At 55.9% G+C, this 12,263-nt stretch overlaps 1 protein-coding gene across 8 annotated transcripts in view; it reads right to left on the minus strand.

The window, feature by feature from the left end:
• Positions 1-48: 48 nt before the first annotated feature.
• Il4i1 (interleukin 4 induced 1) overlaps positions 49-12,263 on the minus strand; it is a 33,814-nt gene continuing 21,599 nt past the window's right edge. The window contains exons 2-10 of one of the 8 annotated variants that reach the window (XM_063253163.1): positions 11,195-11,313; positions 8,527-8,669; positions 4,793-4,826; positions 4,476-4,714; positions 3,895-4,007; positions 3,112-3,313; positions 1,439-1,507; positions 1,041-1,177; positions 49-908 (exon numbers count right to left, since the gene is read on the minus strand). In XM_063253163.1, the coding sequence (XP_063109233.1) occupies positions 65-908; positions 1,041-1,177; positions 1,439-1,507; positions 3,112-3,313; positions 3,895-4,007; positions 4,476-4,714; positions 4,793-4,805 (1,617 nt within the window). In that variant the 5' untranslated portion in view covers positions 4,806-4,826; positions 8,527-8,669; positions 11,195-11,313 and the 3' untranslated portion in view covers positions 49-64. Of the gene's footprint in view, positions 909-1,040; positions 1,178-1,438; positions 1,508-3,111; positions 3,314-3,894; positions 4,008-4,475; positions 4,715-4,792; positions 4,827-5,030; positions 8,452-8,526; positions 8,886-11,194; positions 11,314-12,263 lie in introns of those variants that run through there. The other 7 variants (XM_013147887.3, XM_013147890.3, XM_013147889.3 and 4 more) reach the window with 7 other exon arrangements.

Below are 12,263 nucleotides of genomic sequence, written 5' to 3' on the forward strand. Positions count from 1 at the left end.
CCCCACAGACTGGAAGCAACATCCAGAGAGGTGGCTGGGCCACGCAGCTTTTCCTGAAAATACTTTAATGCAGGATCTCCCAGCGGGCGGGGGCGGGGGCTGCGGCACGCAGCTCTGCCAGGGCGGCCTCCAGGGTTGCCTGCCCCTGGTCGCTGTTGATCTGCAGGGCAGCCCTCAGCGCGGACTTGACGGCCGTCTCCACCCAGCCGTGCGGGTAGGCCGTGTGCTCGCCGGCAAAGAAGATGCGGCCATAAGGTGCCGCCCAGTTGTAGGGCTTCTCGGAGTCCTCCGTCTCCCTGAGCACAGGAGGCTGCACCACGAAGCCACCCTGGCTGTACGGGTCCTCAGCCCAGCGCTTGATCACGCCAGTCTTGTCCCACAACCGATACACGAACTGCCCATGCAGCGCCGCCACGTCGTCGAGCGCCAGGCGCAGCGCGTCCTCGGTGCTCAGACCCGCGAAGGGGGTGGCGGCGTCCGACCACGTGTAGGAGGCCAGCAGCAGCGCACCCTCGCCTGGTGGCGGGTAGAAGATGGTGCGCGCCAGGCGGTCGGTGTTTGAGTGGCCGCCCTCGATGTGCTCATCGTGCCAGAAGGGCCGGCGGAAGCTCAGGAACACTTTGGTGGCCGGCACATAGTGCAGGCTGCGCAACGCCTCCTGTCGTTTGCGCGTCAGCGGCGGTGAGAAGGTCATGCGCTGCAGCGCGGGCCCGCTGGCCGTAAGCAGCACCATGTCCGCGGTCAGCGACTTCAGGCTTTGCGACCGGTGGGAGGAAGCGATGTGCACGCGCACGTCCTTGGTGCCCTGGGTCAGTGCCACCACTTGAGCGTCCAGCACCAGGGGCCCGGACAGCGAGCTAAGCAAGGCACGGGGCAGCAGGTCCCAGCCTCCCACGATGCGGCTATACCTGCGGGGTGGGGGGGCAAGTGTGATCCGTGTCCCCTGCCCTTGCCCATCAGAGTCCTCTGAACCAGAGGTGCCCCCAAGGCCACGCCCTCCCCGGAACCACCCCACCCCCACCCCGCTTGCCGCCCCTCACCGGAGCCGGTCGCTGAGGCAGCTGTGAGCACGCAGGGCCTCCTGGAAGCTGAGATAGAAGAAGCCGTCCTTGGCCATCACGTCTCCCAGCAGCTGCACGGCTGGCCGGCTGAGGTTGCCTTCTCCAAGCAGGTATTCCTGCGGGGTGGGCACTGCCCCATCAGGGCCCAGCAGGCTGCAAACTGCGCTCCGCCCTCATTCCCACGGGGACTCTCCCCAGCTCCGCGTTCCATGCCATGAACCTCAGCGATTCGCTCCTGCCTCTCGTGACCCCAAGGGGAAACGGGTCCAGAGAGGATGGCCCCGCGTCCACCCCTGCCTGCGGGGAAGGAGAGGAGTGGTGGGCCAGCTCCCAACTCCTCTAGGGGACAGTGTTAGGCAGAGGTAGGTGCCACTCACCAGGAGTGTGTGCCTTTCAAATTTCCGCATCGCCTTTTTGCAGCCCAGGGCCTTGACATCTTTCAGGGCCTGTTGTGGACCAAACAGATGGGGCTGGGTTGCTGGATGCCGAAGCCGGGGCGCCCTTTCAGCTTCCCCTCAGGCCTTAGCCCACGCTATCTGTGTCCTCAGCTTTGCCCTCTGCTGCAGCTCACATGTCACATTTGGGACATTTTCTCAAAGGAACTGCCTCCCCTCATCTCAGCGCACCCTGCTACCATGTTCATCTTGCTCCGTGTGTGTGTGTGTGTTAGGCTGGTCAGGAACTTGCAGCAACCCTCATGCCTCAGCTTCCCGAGTGCTGGGAATTCTTCATTCCTAATTCCGTGGTGGCCTGTGAGCTCTGGATCTGTCTCCATCATGCTGTGTCCCTCTTGGGTTTGGTAGTTATTGTTTGGCTCATTATGGACATAGACACAAGCTGTGTCCCCTCTGCCCACAGCTCTTTGTGGCCTCCGGGCACCTGAGGCCAGAGATCCAGTCCCTCAGGGCAGTGCTGCAGGCCCTGCCAGTTCCTCGGTCACCCTGTCTCTCCAGCTCCAGCTTGCAGAACTACATCCACCTCTGCACCCGGGAGCCTCCTGCCTTGCCTTCACTGGCACAGGAATGACTCAGTCCTCAGCCTGGTCATGTTTCAGTCCAGCTCCCTCCTGTGAGGAGGCCTGGGATGGGGGACGGTGGGCTCCCTCACTGCCCAGCCCCTCAGCTTGGGTTTCCCTGGACCCCATTTGCTGTTGGACTCAGGAATCAGGGACTTGGAGAGTCCAGAAGGGGACACGGACCAGTAAGGGGGCCCAGCTTAGAATGGTGTGGCCAGCTCCCTCAGGTGTCTTGAGGGGCCCCAGGAGCAGGTTCTGGGCGAAGTGGCACCTTTCCTGACAGGGAAGGCAGGCACTCAGGCAGGGACCCGGTGAGGGATGATGGGTGGCATAGTGTGTTTCCAGGAGCACGTTGTGCTAAGCATGGTGTCGCACACCTGTAACCATAGCACTTGAAAGGCTGAGGCAGGCAGATTGCCAAGAGTTTGAGGCCTGCCTGAACTACATGGTGAGACCCTGTCTCAAAAAAGGCATAGGGTGTGTGGTCCACCAGGGAACTTTCAGGTAGTGGAAATCCCTCAGAGGAGAAAAGCAGCTGAGGTAGAGGGTGGAGGCAGGGAGACCCCCACTGGGCTGGCTTCTTAGCCTGCAGGGCCAGCACTGTCCCAGAGGCCCTGGGGAGCCACAGGGTCAGCTGTGTACCAGGGCCTGTGCAGCCACTAAGAGGCTGGGGTGAGAGTCCAAGGAACTGAGGAGGACTGGGCTGGATTTGGGCAGAGAGGAGGGAACTGGCCCCGGGTAAGGGGAGGAGTGTGGAGAGGAGGCTGTGAGGTGGCACCTGGGAATATGACTGGGTATGGGTGCTGGGTGCAGTGGAGCTGGGGGCTCTGGGTGTGGCTGGCTCTGGACTTGGGAAGCTTCAGGCAGCTGCACAGTTGGGGACAATGGTGTCAAAGGTGAGAGGACAGCAAGGGAAGCCAGCCACTGGCAGCTGGCAGGCCAGGGAGGCTGGAGCTGGCAGCCAGTGAAGGAGGGAGGCTGGGTAGTGGGCAGGGTCTCAGCAGGTCTGAGCTGATGGGCTCTGGTAGTGCCTACCCTGTTGAGAGCCATCTGGTAGATGTCTTCTGGGGAGTGGCCCCTCTCCTTGGGGCGCAGTTTGTAGCCCAGCTTTTCAGGTGTCTTCTTTACCACGTGGTTCCGCAGCTTCACACCGTTCACTTCTGTCCACGTGTTCTCGTCATACTGGGTGAATTTTGTCAGGTTGAGTCCCAGGCTCTTGCAGAGCGCGTGCAGGATCCTAAGGGTGTGGGGAGGCTGGGTGAGGGGTTGGGGGGCCTATCTCTCGTGGGCCTTGGAGAAGAGATGGGATGGGAATGGGACTGGAGCTAGATTTGAGCTCAGTGGTGCTGGGGACAGGAATGGGAGGAGACAAGGCCAGAAGGCTGAGGCAGGGCAGGACTGGGACTGGGGTAGGACCCCAGGGTTGGCTTTTCTTGGGGGTCAAGTGAGGGAGCCCAGAGCTGATGGAGGTGGGGTAGGGATGGGAAGCACCAGAGATGGAGGGAACGGGACAGTGGGGTTGAGCTGAGGCTGGGCCAGCTGGGCAGGAGCCTGGGTCCTGCGAAGGTAATCAGTGGTGGTGGGCTGGTGCTGGGTGACCCAGGACTGGGAGTAGGTGAAGGCGGAGTTGGGGGTCTAGCTTGGGGTCAGACCCTGGCATAGGGGCTGGGGTGTGGCTTAGCTTGGGCACTTGGCCAGCATATACTAGGCCCTCTGATCTTTAGCTCCATCCAAGAACCACCGAGAGATGCCACTGCCTAAAGTGGCGACAAGTTTGGGCATAGAGGTGGGGCTACGAGTGGTCAGGTCAGGCCTCACCTGTGTGAGCTGGGCATACGCATGGCCCCCAGCTCCCCAGACCAGCCAGTCTTGGGGTCCCGGAAGGTGAGGATGCGGCCCCCAATCCTGTTATCTGCCTCCAGGATGGTGACCTAAGGGGTGGGGGAAGCAGGGCCCTTCAGCCCCTCTTGCCCTTATCTCCCTCCATCGCTATGGCAGCACAGATCTAGACCAGAGGTCCCCTGTCCTTAGTAGTCAGGGGAGCGGCAGGGGGGTGCTGGGGGGAGAATAGAACGAGTGTTGGCAGACTAGCAGAAGGCTGCTGGCTGGACTGCAGAGGAGGGACTTTCCAGCTCAGGGAATGGGGGTGATTTCCCACGTGCAAAGCAGGTCATTCTCTTTCTTGGATTTAGTGGAGTGGTGCAGTGGTTGGACCTCAGGGGTCACTTCTCCTGGTGGGGTCACTTCCTTCACCACCACAAGGTCCCGTCCCGTCCCGTCCCCCCCCCCCCCCCCGTGCCGCAGTGGGACTTTCCTCTGGCTCGGGGCTCAAGGTGCAGACAAGGAGGGGCTCCAGCCTGCTGTAGAGGGCTCCAGGCAGACTGCACAGTGCTGCTCACCTTGTGTCCAGCGTCATTGAGCACCTTGGCAGCCACGAGCCCAGCCACACCAGCACCCACCACAATCACTTTTTGGGGCTGCAAGGTGCGGTTGAGGCCCAGGGTCACCACCTTGAGCAGCTGCTCGTAGTCTTGATCATGCATACATTTTTTGAAGGGGTCCTGGCCCAAGGCCGCATTCCAGGCCAGCGAGGCCACCAGGCTGCAGAGGATGGAGACCAAGACGAGCAGGCACAGTGCTGGCAATTAGGCATAGGGTCAGTACATAGGGCCACAATGCCAGGGTCCCATCCCCAAGCCCCGGCCCGCACACTCACCCAGCTGGGCCATGACTCAGGAGGGGCACGGAATCTGGGATGGAGAAGCGAGGGCACTGTGACCACGGCTGTGTCCCCCTGCCTGACTCTGAGCCCTGGACTGCTAGCTCAACCCTGGTACCACAGCCACCTTTCTGTCTCGGCACACATCCCATCCCGTCCTGTCCCGAGTCCCTGGACTGTCCTCCTCCCCACCTCCCTCCACACGCCCTGGCCTCATCTCCCCACTTGTGCCCACCTCTGCCACTTCTCACCACCTCCTGTCTCACTGTCCCCTCTTCTTCCTGCCTGTCAGTCAGGCCTGGGCTCTGCAGGTCCCCAGCTCCGTCCCACTGCCAGCCTCCGTGTAGCTCTCCTTCCACCTCCTGCACGCTTCTGTCCCTCTGCAGCCCTTCCCTCTCCTTAAATGGGGGCCCCGCCCTCCTCTCCCCCTATAAACTGGGCATGGGGGCGGCTGAAGTGCTTTCCTGGAGCCTCGAGGTCAGATGCTCAGAGGCCACAGCAGGCTGGGTGGGGGCAGATATAAAAGGGGTCACGAGGAAGTAACTTTTTCTATTTTCTTCCTCTTACCCCAAATAGTTTTAGAGTGGTTGGGAAGCCAGAAATAAATCTCAAATACTTAGGGTGGGGACTGCCTGTGGGCCTGTCCCATCCCTGCCATGAAGTCTGTTCCTGCCTACCCTGTACCCCCCCCACCTCCTGGACTCTTGGGGCTGGGGTGCTGAGGCCTCCTGTGTCAGTGGCTCCTCAGCCCTTCAAAGCCCTCATCTCTGCTCCATGTGGTGGGCAGCCGGCTGTGGTGTGGGTTAGGCCTCTGGCCTGGCACTTGCCAGCCAGGGACTGTGGGCTACCCAACCAGCCCCTCATGGTGGCTCCTGTCCACTTCAGGAGTTGGGGCCAGGGTGGAGAGGGAGGATGGAGTGAAGTTGGGTAAGGTCTATAGGCAAGTTCTGGGTCGGTAGTGCAGTGGGCTCAGCGCAGGGCAGGGCAGGGCAGGGGTGGGGTGGAATCAGAGAAAAGAGCCCGATGACATCTCCAAGGAACCTCACACTAGAGCCAGATCTGGCATCAGAGGTCTCAGTTTAGCCCAGAAGCCAGTGTGGGTGGAGAAGCAATGGGGGTGCTTCTGGGGGTACAGAGGGTTCTCTGGAGCTGTCTTCTTCCCATTGGGTGGGGGGCAATGCCCAGAAAAAGCAAACTGGGAAACTCCACAGTGCATCAAAGGGGATGTGGTTTGAGGAGGAGTGGGGTGCACAGGGATGAGTCAGAGGTACCATCTAGACATGGGGGGAGGGGGTGGCCAAAAAAGAGCAAAACCAGGAAGCTGGACTGAGCCTCAGACTGAGTGCTGAGGGAAAGAGCCAAAGACTGCAAATAGCTCCTGGGGAGTGGGGCGCAGGGAGCATTCCGGCCTCCTGTTGCTGCTTGGCTGCCCTGTGCTCAGGGCTTTTCGATCACTATGACCACCACTCACAGGGCCACATTTGATGGAGGAGGCACAGTGGGGAGGAGGACTCCAAGGCTCTGGGGTGAGGACTTGCCCTGGGTCCTTACTAGGTCCCTGGCTGGGATGTGCACCACCATGCCTGGTATTGTGGGCTCTTGAGGCTCGCTAGGGCAGCTTCAATGTCGCCAGGGTGGGTGAGTGGCCACTTGGTCTGGCTCCCTGTGCTGTTGAGCTCTGAAGAGCAGAGGGAAGGAGCAGGTTCCAGGGCAGCATGGCCAAGGTGGACTCCAGCACACAGGGCCTGGTCCCTGCTGCATTACTGGTAACATGATTTTACTGAGCTTTGTCATCCTGTTCAGAGGGGCAACGCTGAAGCCCAGGTGAGTCCCAGCTAGGGTGGCAGAGCCAGCGTTTAGGCGGCAACTGGTTCCAGGCCAGTGTTCCCAGCAGTGCTGCTCTTGGAGGAGCTCACCCTAGGAGGGGCTGCCCTATGCACTACAGGTGCCAGGTGGCATCCCTGCCAGTGCCCCCACCATGCAGGAGAACCTTAAACATCTCCAGGTACCACCAAAGTCTCTGAGGAAGTAGGGAAGTCACTCTCTCAGCAGTCTTGGGCTGGGGCCAAGTCACCATGGGGCACACAGCCAGGCCAGCCAGGGAAGAAATGCTAGCGGCTACACCGCAGAGAACCCTATGCAGGGTGTTTGTGGTTAGGTTAGGAAGGCTTTAGGGACTGTCTTTTCTTATTTCATGTGGTCTTCAGCATGTGTCACTTGCAGGTAAAGAGAAAATATTCTAAGCTGGACATGGTGGTGCATGCCTAGAGTCTTGGTACTGGAGAGGCTGAGGCAGGGGGATTGCCTGGGCTACATATTCAGTTAAAGGTCAGCTGGAACTACATAACAAGACTTTGTCTCAAAAAAACAAAAAAACAAAAAACCCAGCTGAGTGTGGCAGCGCACACCTAGCCCAGCATTCTGGGAGGTTGAGGACTGAAAGATTGAGCCCAGCCAGAGGAATTCAGTGACTCTTCCAGGGCTGAGGTTAGTGACAGCCCTCGGTGAAGGCCAAAAGTTCCAGCCCCAGTACCCAACATGACACAGAACACCACCACAAGACCCAGTGCTTCGGGGAAGCTGTCCCTCAGCCCCTCACTGACTCAGAGGTGAGGCTGAAGGGCGTTGGGCAGGCAGACGGGGCTGCACAGCCCTCGCTGGAAATGACAGGACTTTCCCGGGTGTGCTGGGGACAGTGCCAGGTGAGGTGAGGGTGAGACAAAGCGTATCTCAGGCCAGGAGACAGGACAGGACGCCCAGGGCGATGGCCAAGGGTGGAGGGCAGGGCCGGGGCTGAGGTGGTGGTGAGAAACCTGTTAGCTTCAGTTGGTTTTGGGAAATCCTAGTTTTATTGGGTTTCTAGAAATCAAGTTTAATCCTCATAGGCAGAAATGGTCTTTGGTGGGGAAAGCCAGCCCAACTATCCGAACTACAGTGACGGTTCTCGTGCGGGCTTAAGGTCACGCAGGCAGCAGCCTGAGCCCGGGCTGCCAGGCTCATCAGCCTGCGGAAGGCGGGCAGCGCGGCTGCGGAGCCACTGGGCTGGAAATTACAGTGAGGCGGGACCAGGACCAGCGCTGGTGACAGGGAACCTAGCTCCTCCCTAGGAAGTTCCTGAGCTCTGAGGAATTTAAATGCAAGGAACTGGTCTTCCCTTGAAGTCCACTTCTTTCACTGCGCAGCTGCTGAGCAGCTAGTTAGAGCCTGAGCTCCAGCTGGTCGTGTTAAACTTACGGATCTGCCTGACAGGTGGTCACCAGGACCAAGCCACTCCCACACTCTGCCTGCCTGTAGGCAGCTTAGGGTTGAGGGTACCCGTGGCCATCCCCGACGGTCCTGCCTGGAAATCTGGGAGCTATTCTGTTTCAGTGAAACTCCTCACTTCCTCCTCTGGTTCGTGACGTCTCAAGCTGTCTGTGCAGAATTAACTGAGCCCCACAGCCTGTCGGAGCGGGAGCGCACATAGCCACACAGCCCGAAGCTGCCTTTCTGAATCTGTCTGCAGACTGATGGGGCTACCGCTAAGTCACAGAGGGTCAGGGACTGCCCAGGGACATGGGCAGCGGTCAGGGCACCCAGGCCTGGATCAGGGGACACAGAGAGCAGAGAACAGACTTACTTGTGGCCCCTGGTCTTCAGCTTGACCTGACACAAGGATCCCCTTCCTCAGAGCCCTCCTGCCCCTCCTCCCGTCTCTAGGACACTCCCAGGCCCCGAATGGGGTCACTCACTGCATGGCTGGCTCTGGGGGGCTCTCTCAGCACCCATGGCCTTTCTGGTCAGCCCAGGATGGGAGTCATCGTCAGGTGCATGCAGAACCAGGGCAAGCGGCAGTAGCTTGGTCCTGCTGCCCTTGGGCCAGCCTCGTCGGGTCCTGGTGTGGGGGTCAGAGGGGTGGAGGCTCGGAAGGGCTAGCCCTGCCTGTTCAAAGCACCTGGCCACAGCACTGTCCAACATACACAGGGACCCCTCACCTCACAGCAATTGCATTAACTGGCAGGAATCCCTGGACAGCCATGGTTTTGTAGGTAAATACTTTGGGGCATTTCTTTACAATAACAATGAGCAAATCTTTTTAGTGAATATAGGAGACTTTTCAGCCACATGGCCTCTGGACACAACCACGCACAATATATAAATGGAGCATGTGGTTGTGTTCTAATAATATTTTAGTCACAAAAACAAGAGGTGTGGCAACATCTGCTCTAAAAGGAGCCTATCGGCATTATAAATAGATAAATACACAGACAGCAGGGTATGAGACAGTGGTAAGCCTAGTATCTGAGGCTAAGCAAGAGGAACACAAGTTCAACACCAGACTGGGCTACACAGACTATCACAAAAATCGAAGGAAATAAAACTACAGCATCACTGTCACATTTCACTTAATTAGTTTGTCTGAGGCAGTGCCTCACTGTACCCCACACTGTCCTCGAACTCACGTGATCCTCCTGCCTCAGCCTCCCAACTGCTGGGATTACAGGTGTGTCTACCATGCCCGGCTCACTATCACATTTTAAAGTGGCAGTTAACTCCTCAGAACCTATAAAATCAATGTTTACATTTCCCAGACTGTCTGTCTTTCAGATTATCTGAACCGAGATTCAAACGAGAGAAGCTGGCTATGGTGATGCATGGCTGTAATCCCAGCACTGAGGAGACTGAGGCAGGGGGATTGCTGCAAGTTCAAAGCCAGAGAGTTCAAAGTTAGCCTGGAATATATAGTGAGGCCTTGTGTCCACCAAAACAAAATAAAACACACAGAAGTCAGACAAGAGCCCTTACTACACTTGAGTGACAGCATCACATTGAGTTTTGTGGCTCTGGGGTTTCTGTCTGTTTTAAAACTAGGGGGTCTGGGCTGGGGATTTAACTCACTGGTGTAAGCGCCTGCCTGGCAAGTGCAAGGTCCTGAGTTCGATACCTGGTACCGCAAAAAAAGGAAAAAAAAAAAAAAAAAAAAAAAAAAAAAAGAGGGGATCTGCTGGGACCCTTAGCACCAGGTGAGGCCCAAGCAAGGCTGGTTCTGGCATGGAAAAACATTTAGCATTCTCAGAGGCTGAGCTGGTGGCGTATGGAAGTGAGACAGGCTGCATCTCAAGTGCCCAGGACCAGGTGGGGGTGCTGGGCCACAGCCCCAGGACTTCACTCCCCGATGGTGCTGCTGCCCTCAGGGTGGCAGAGCTGTTTATTTCAGTACTAGGGATGAACCTAAGAGCTTTGCATGGAGTTACATCTGTGGCCCTTTTTCTTGTTTTGAAAGCTTGTTTTTGTGGTACTGGGAATAAACTCCAGGCCTTGCACATGCCAGGCAAGCATTCTACCACTGAGCTAAACCCCAGGCCCCCGGCCCTGCATTTTGAGACAAGATCTCACTAAGTTGCTGCTACACTGTCCAGGCTGGGCTCGAACTTCATTCTCCTGTTTCAGCCTTCTGGAGTGGAGCTAGGATAACAGGTGTGTGTCATCATATCTGGCTTGAGGACAGAATTTTAAAGCAGCCTGACAACTTTGGGGTTCACTGAAAACTCGGGAATAGTGTGCTGCAGTTTTTAAAACCTGACTTACATTTCCAAGGTTTTTGTTTTGTCTGTTTAATACAGGGTCTCATTTTGTAGCTCAGGCTAACCTTGAAATTCACTGGGTAGCCTGGACTGGTCTCAAGCTCATAGCAAACCACCTGCTTCGGCCTCCTGAATGCTGGGATTACAGACATGTGCCACTATATCCAGCTTGTAAGCCATTCATTCTTAAAATTATATTCATGATTAATTTTACTAAAACACAGAGAATATTTAAAACTCATCACTGCCTATTTGACTGTGCTTTTTGCTAGTACCTAGGCCTCTTCTCGAGGTGAATGTAGTGTTCCAGTGCATGCCTCTTCCTCAGTTGTGCCCAGGAACCTCCCATAGCCAGCCAGAAATTGGGCTCCGGGAGCTCCAGGCTCCAGTAGCTGGGGTCAGACACTGTGAGCACTGCTGGGAACCATGCTCTAGCCTCCCACGTGGGATCAGGCTGTTCTTTTGCTTTGAAAATTGTGAGCAGTTTCAGAAACCGGATGCTTCTGCCCAGAATCTCAATACTGTGGGGAGTCAAGGCAGGAGACTCATGAGTTGGAGCCCAACCTGGGAAATTTAAAAGATTTAGCAAGAGCCTATCTCTAAAACAAAAACAAAAATGTGGCTGGAAATGTGGCTTAGTGCTACCCAAGTACCACAGAAATCTGACTTTTTTAGGCCAAACAGCCTGACAGGGTCCATCCTGGGGAGGGGCTGGGCTGCAAGTTGGGGTCACCTGCGTTACTTTGAGATTAAAAGTGACAACCATGTATCTCTTTGGCACTCTTTCCGTCCTAGACAAGGACGGAAATGCAGTAGGAGCTTAGCGAGGAATCACCTTTAAAAGCCTCCGATTCCAAATTTAGTCACCACATTTGTCTTCATACTAGTTAATGAAGAGGAACTTAGTGGAAGCCAAGTGTCTGGACTGGCAAGCGGCATCTGCCTGTTTTCTTCCTGGAAAAAGAAAGTGCAATTACAATAAAGCCGGCAGCCTGGTGCAATATGGGAGACTGCTTGCTGACTCCAAGATTTCTTTTTTCTTTTCTTTTCTTTTCTTTGAGGCAGGGTTTGACTATGAGGTTCAGGCTGACTTTGAGCTCACTTTGTGGCCCAGGCTGGTCTTGAATGTGCAACGACCCACCTCCCTCAGGCTCTGAGAGTGGGGATAACAGCAGTGCACCACTGAGCCTGGCAACTCAAAGATTTCTGCTGGACATTTTGCCCTTGGATCCAGAGCACCCTGAATAGTGAGCCTCTTATTGTAATCATGTGTTCTTTTTTTTCAATACTTTTTTTTGTCTTTTTCCTTTTTATTGGTACCGGGGATCAAACTCACGACTGCTTGCTTGCAAGGCAGGTGCTTATGCCGCTGAGCTAAATCCCCAGCCCAATCATGTGTTCTTCTAAATGGGGTACCCAAGATGCCCATGGGTGTGAGAAAAAAATATTACAATTTTAATTTATGAGACTGCCTTTGAACTCAGAGATCGGCTCAGCTCCTGAGTGCTGGGGTTACAGATGTGTGCCCAATACCTAGGCCTGTTTTTTTTTTTTAAAACTACAAGAGCTGGGGTAGAGTTCAGTGGTGGAGGGCATACTCAGCTTGCAGTTCTGCATTTAATACCCAACACCAAAGAAATTGGCCGAAATCAAAAACTATAAGCAATTAGGCCTTACTCATTTAATATGTAAATAGGTATATATATATACACACAATTAGATATGCACATTGATTCTTATCAGGAATAGCTCCTGGCAGTAATGGCTTTTGGGCTCAAAAAAAATTATTCCATTTCCTAATTCCAATGGCAGATCAGGGTCTGGTATGAAGCAGGTGGTCCAGAAGCAGATGTTGGAAGGACAGGAGCAGGTGCATATAAGCTGCCACTTATTTTCTAGGGGAG

The sequence above is a fragment of the Cavia porcellus genome, unplaced genomic scaffold (assembly GCF_034190915.1).
Source record: "Cavia porcellus strain 051 isolate PalLab524CR breed Dunkin Hartley unplaced genomic scaffold, mCavPor4.1 scaffold_7, whole genome shotgun sequence".
NCBI lineage: Eukaryota > Metazoa > Chordata > Mammalia > Rodentia > Caviidae > Cavia > Cavia porcellus.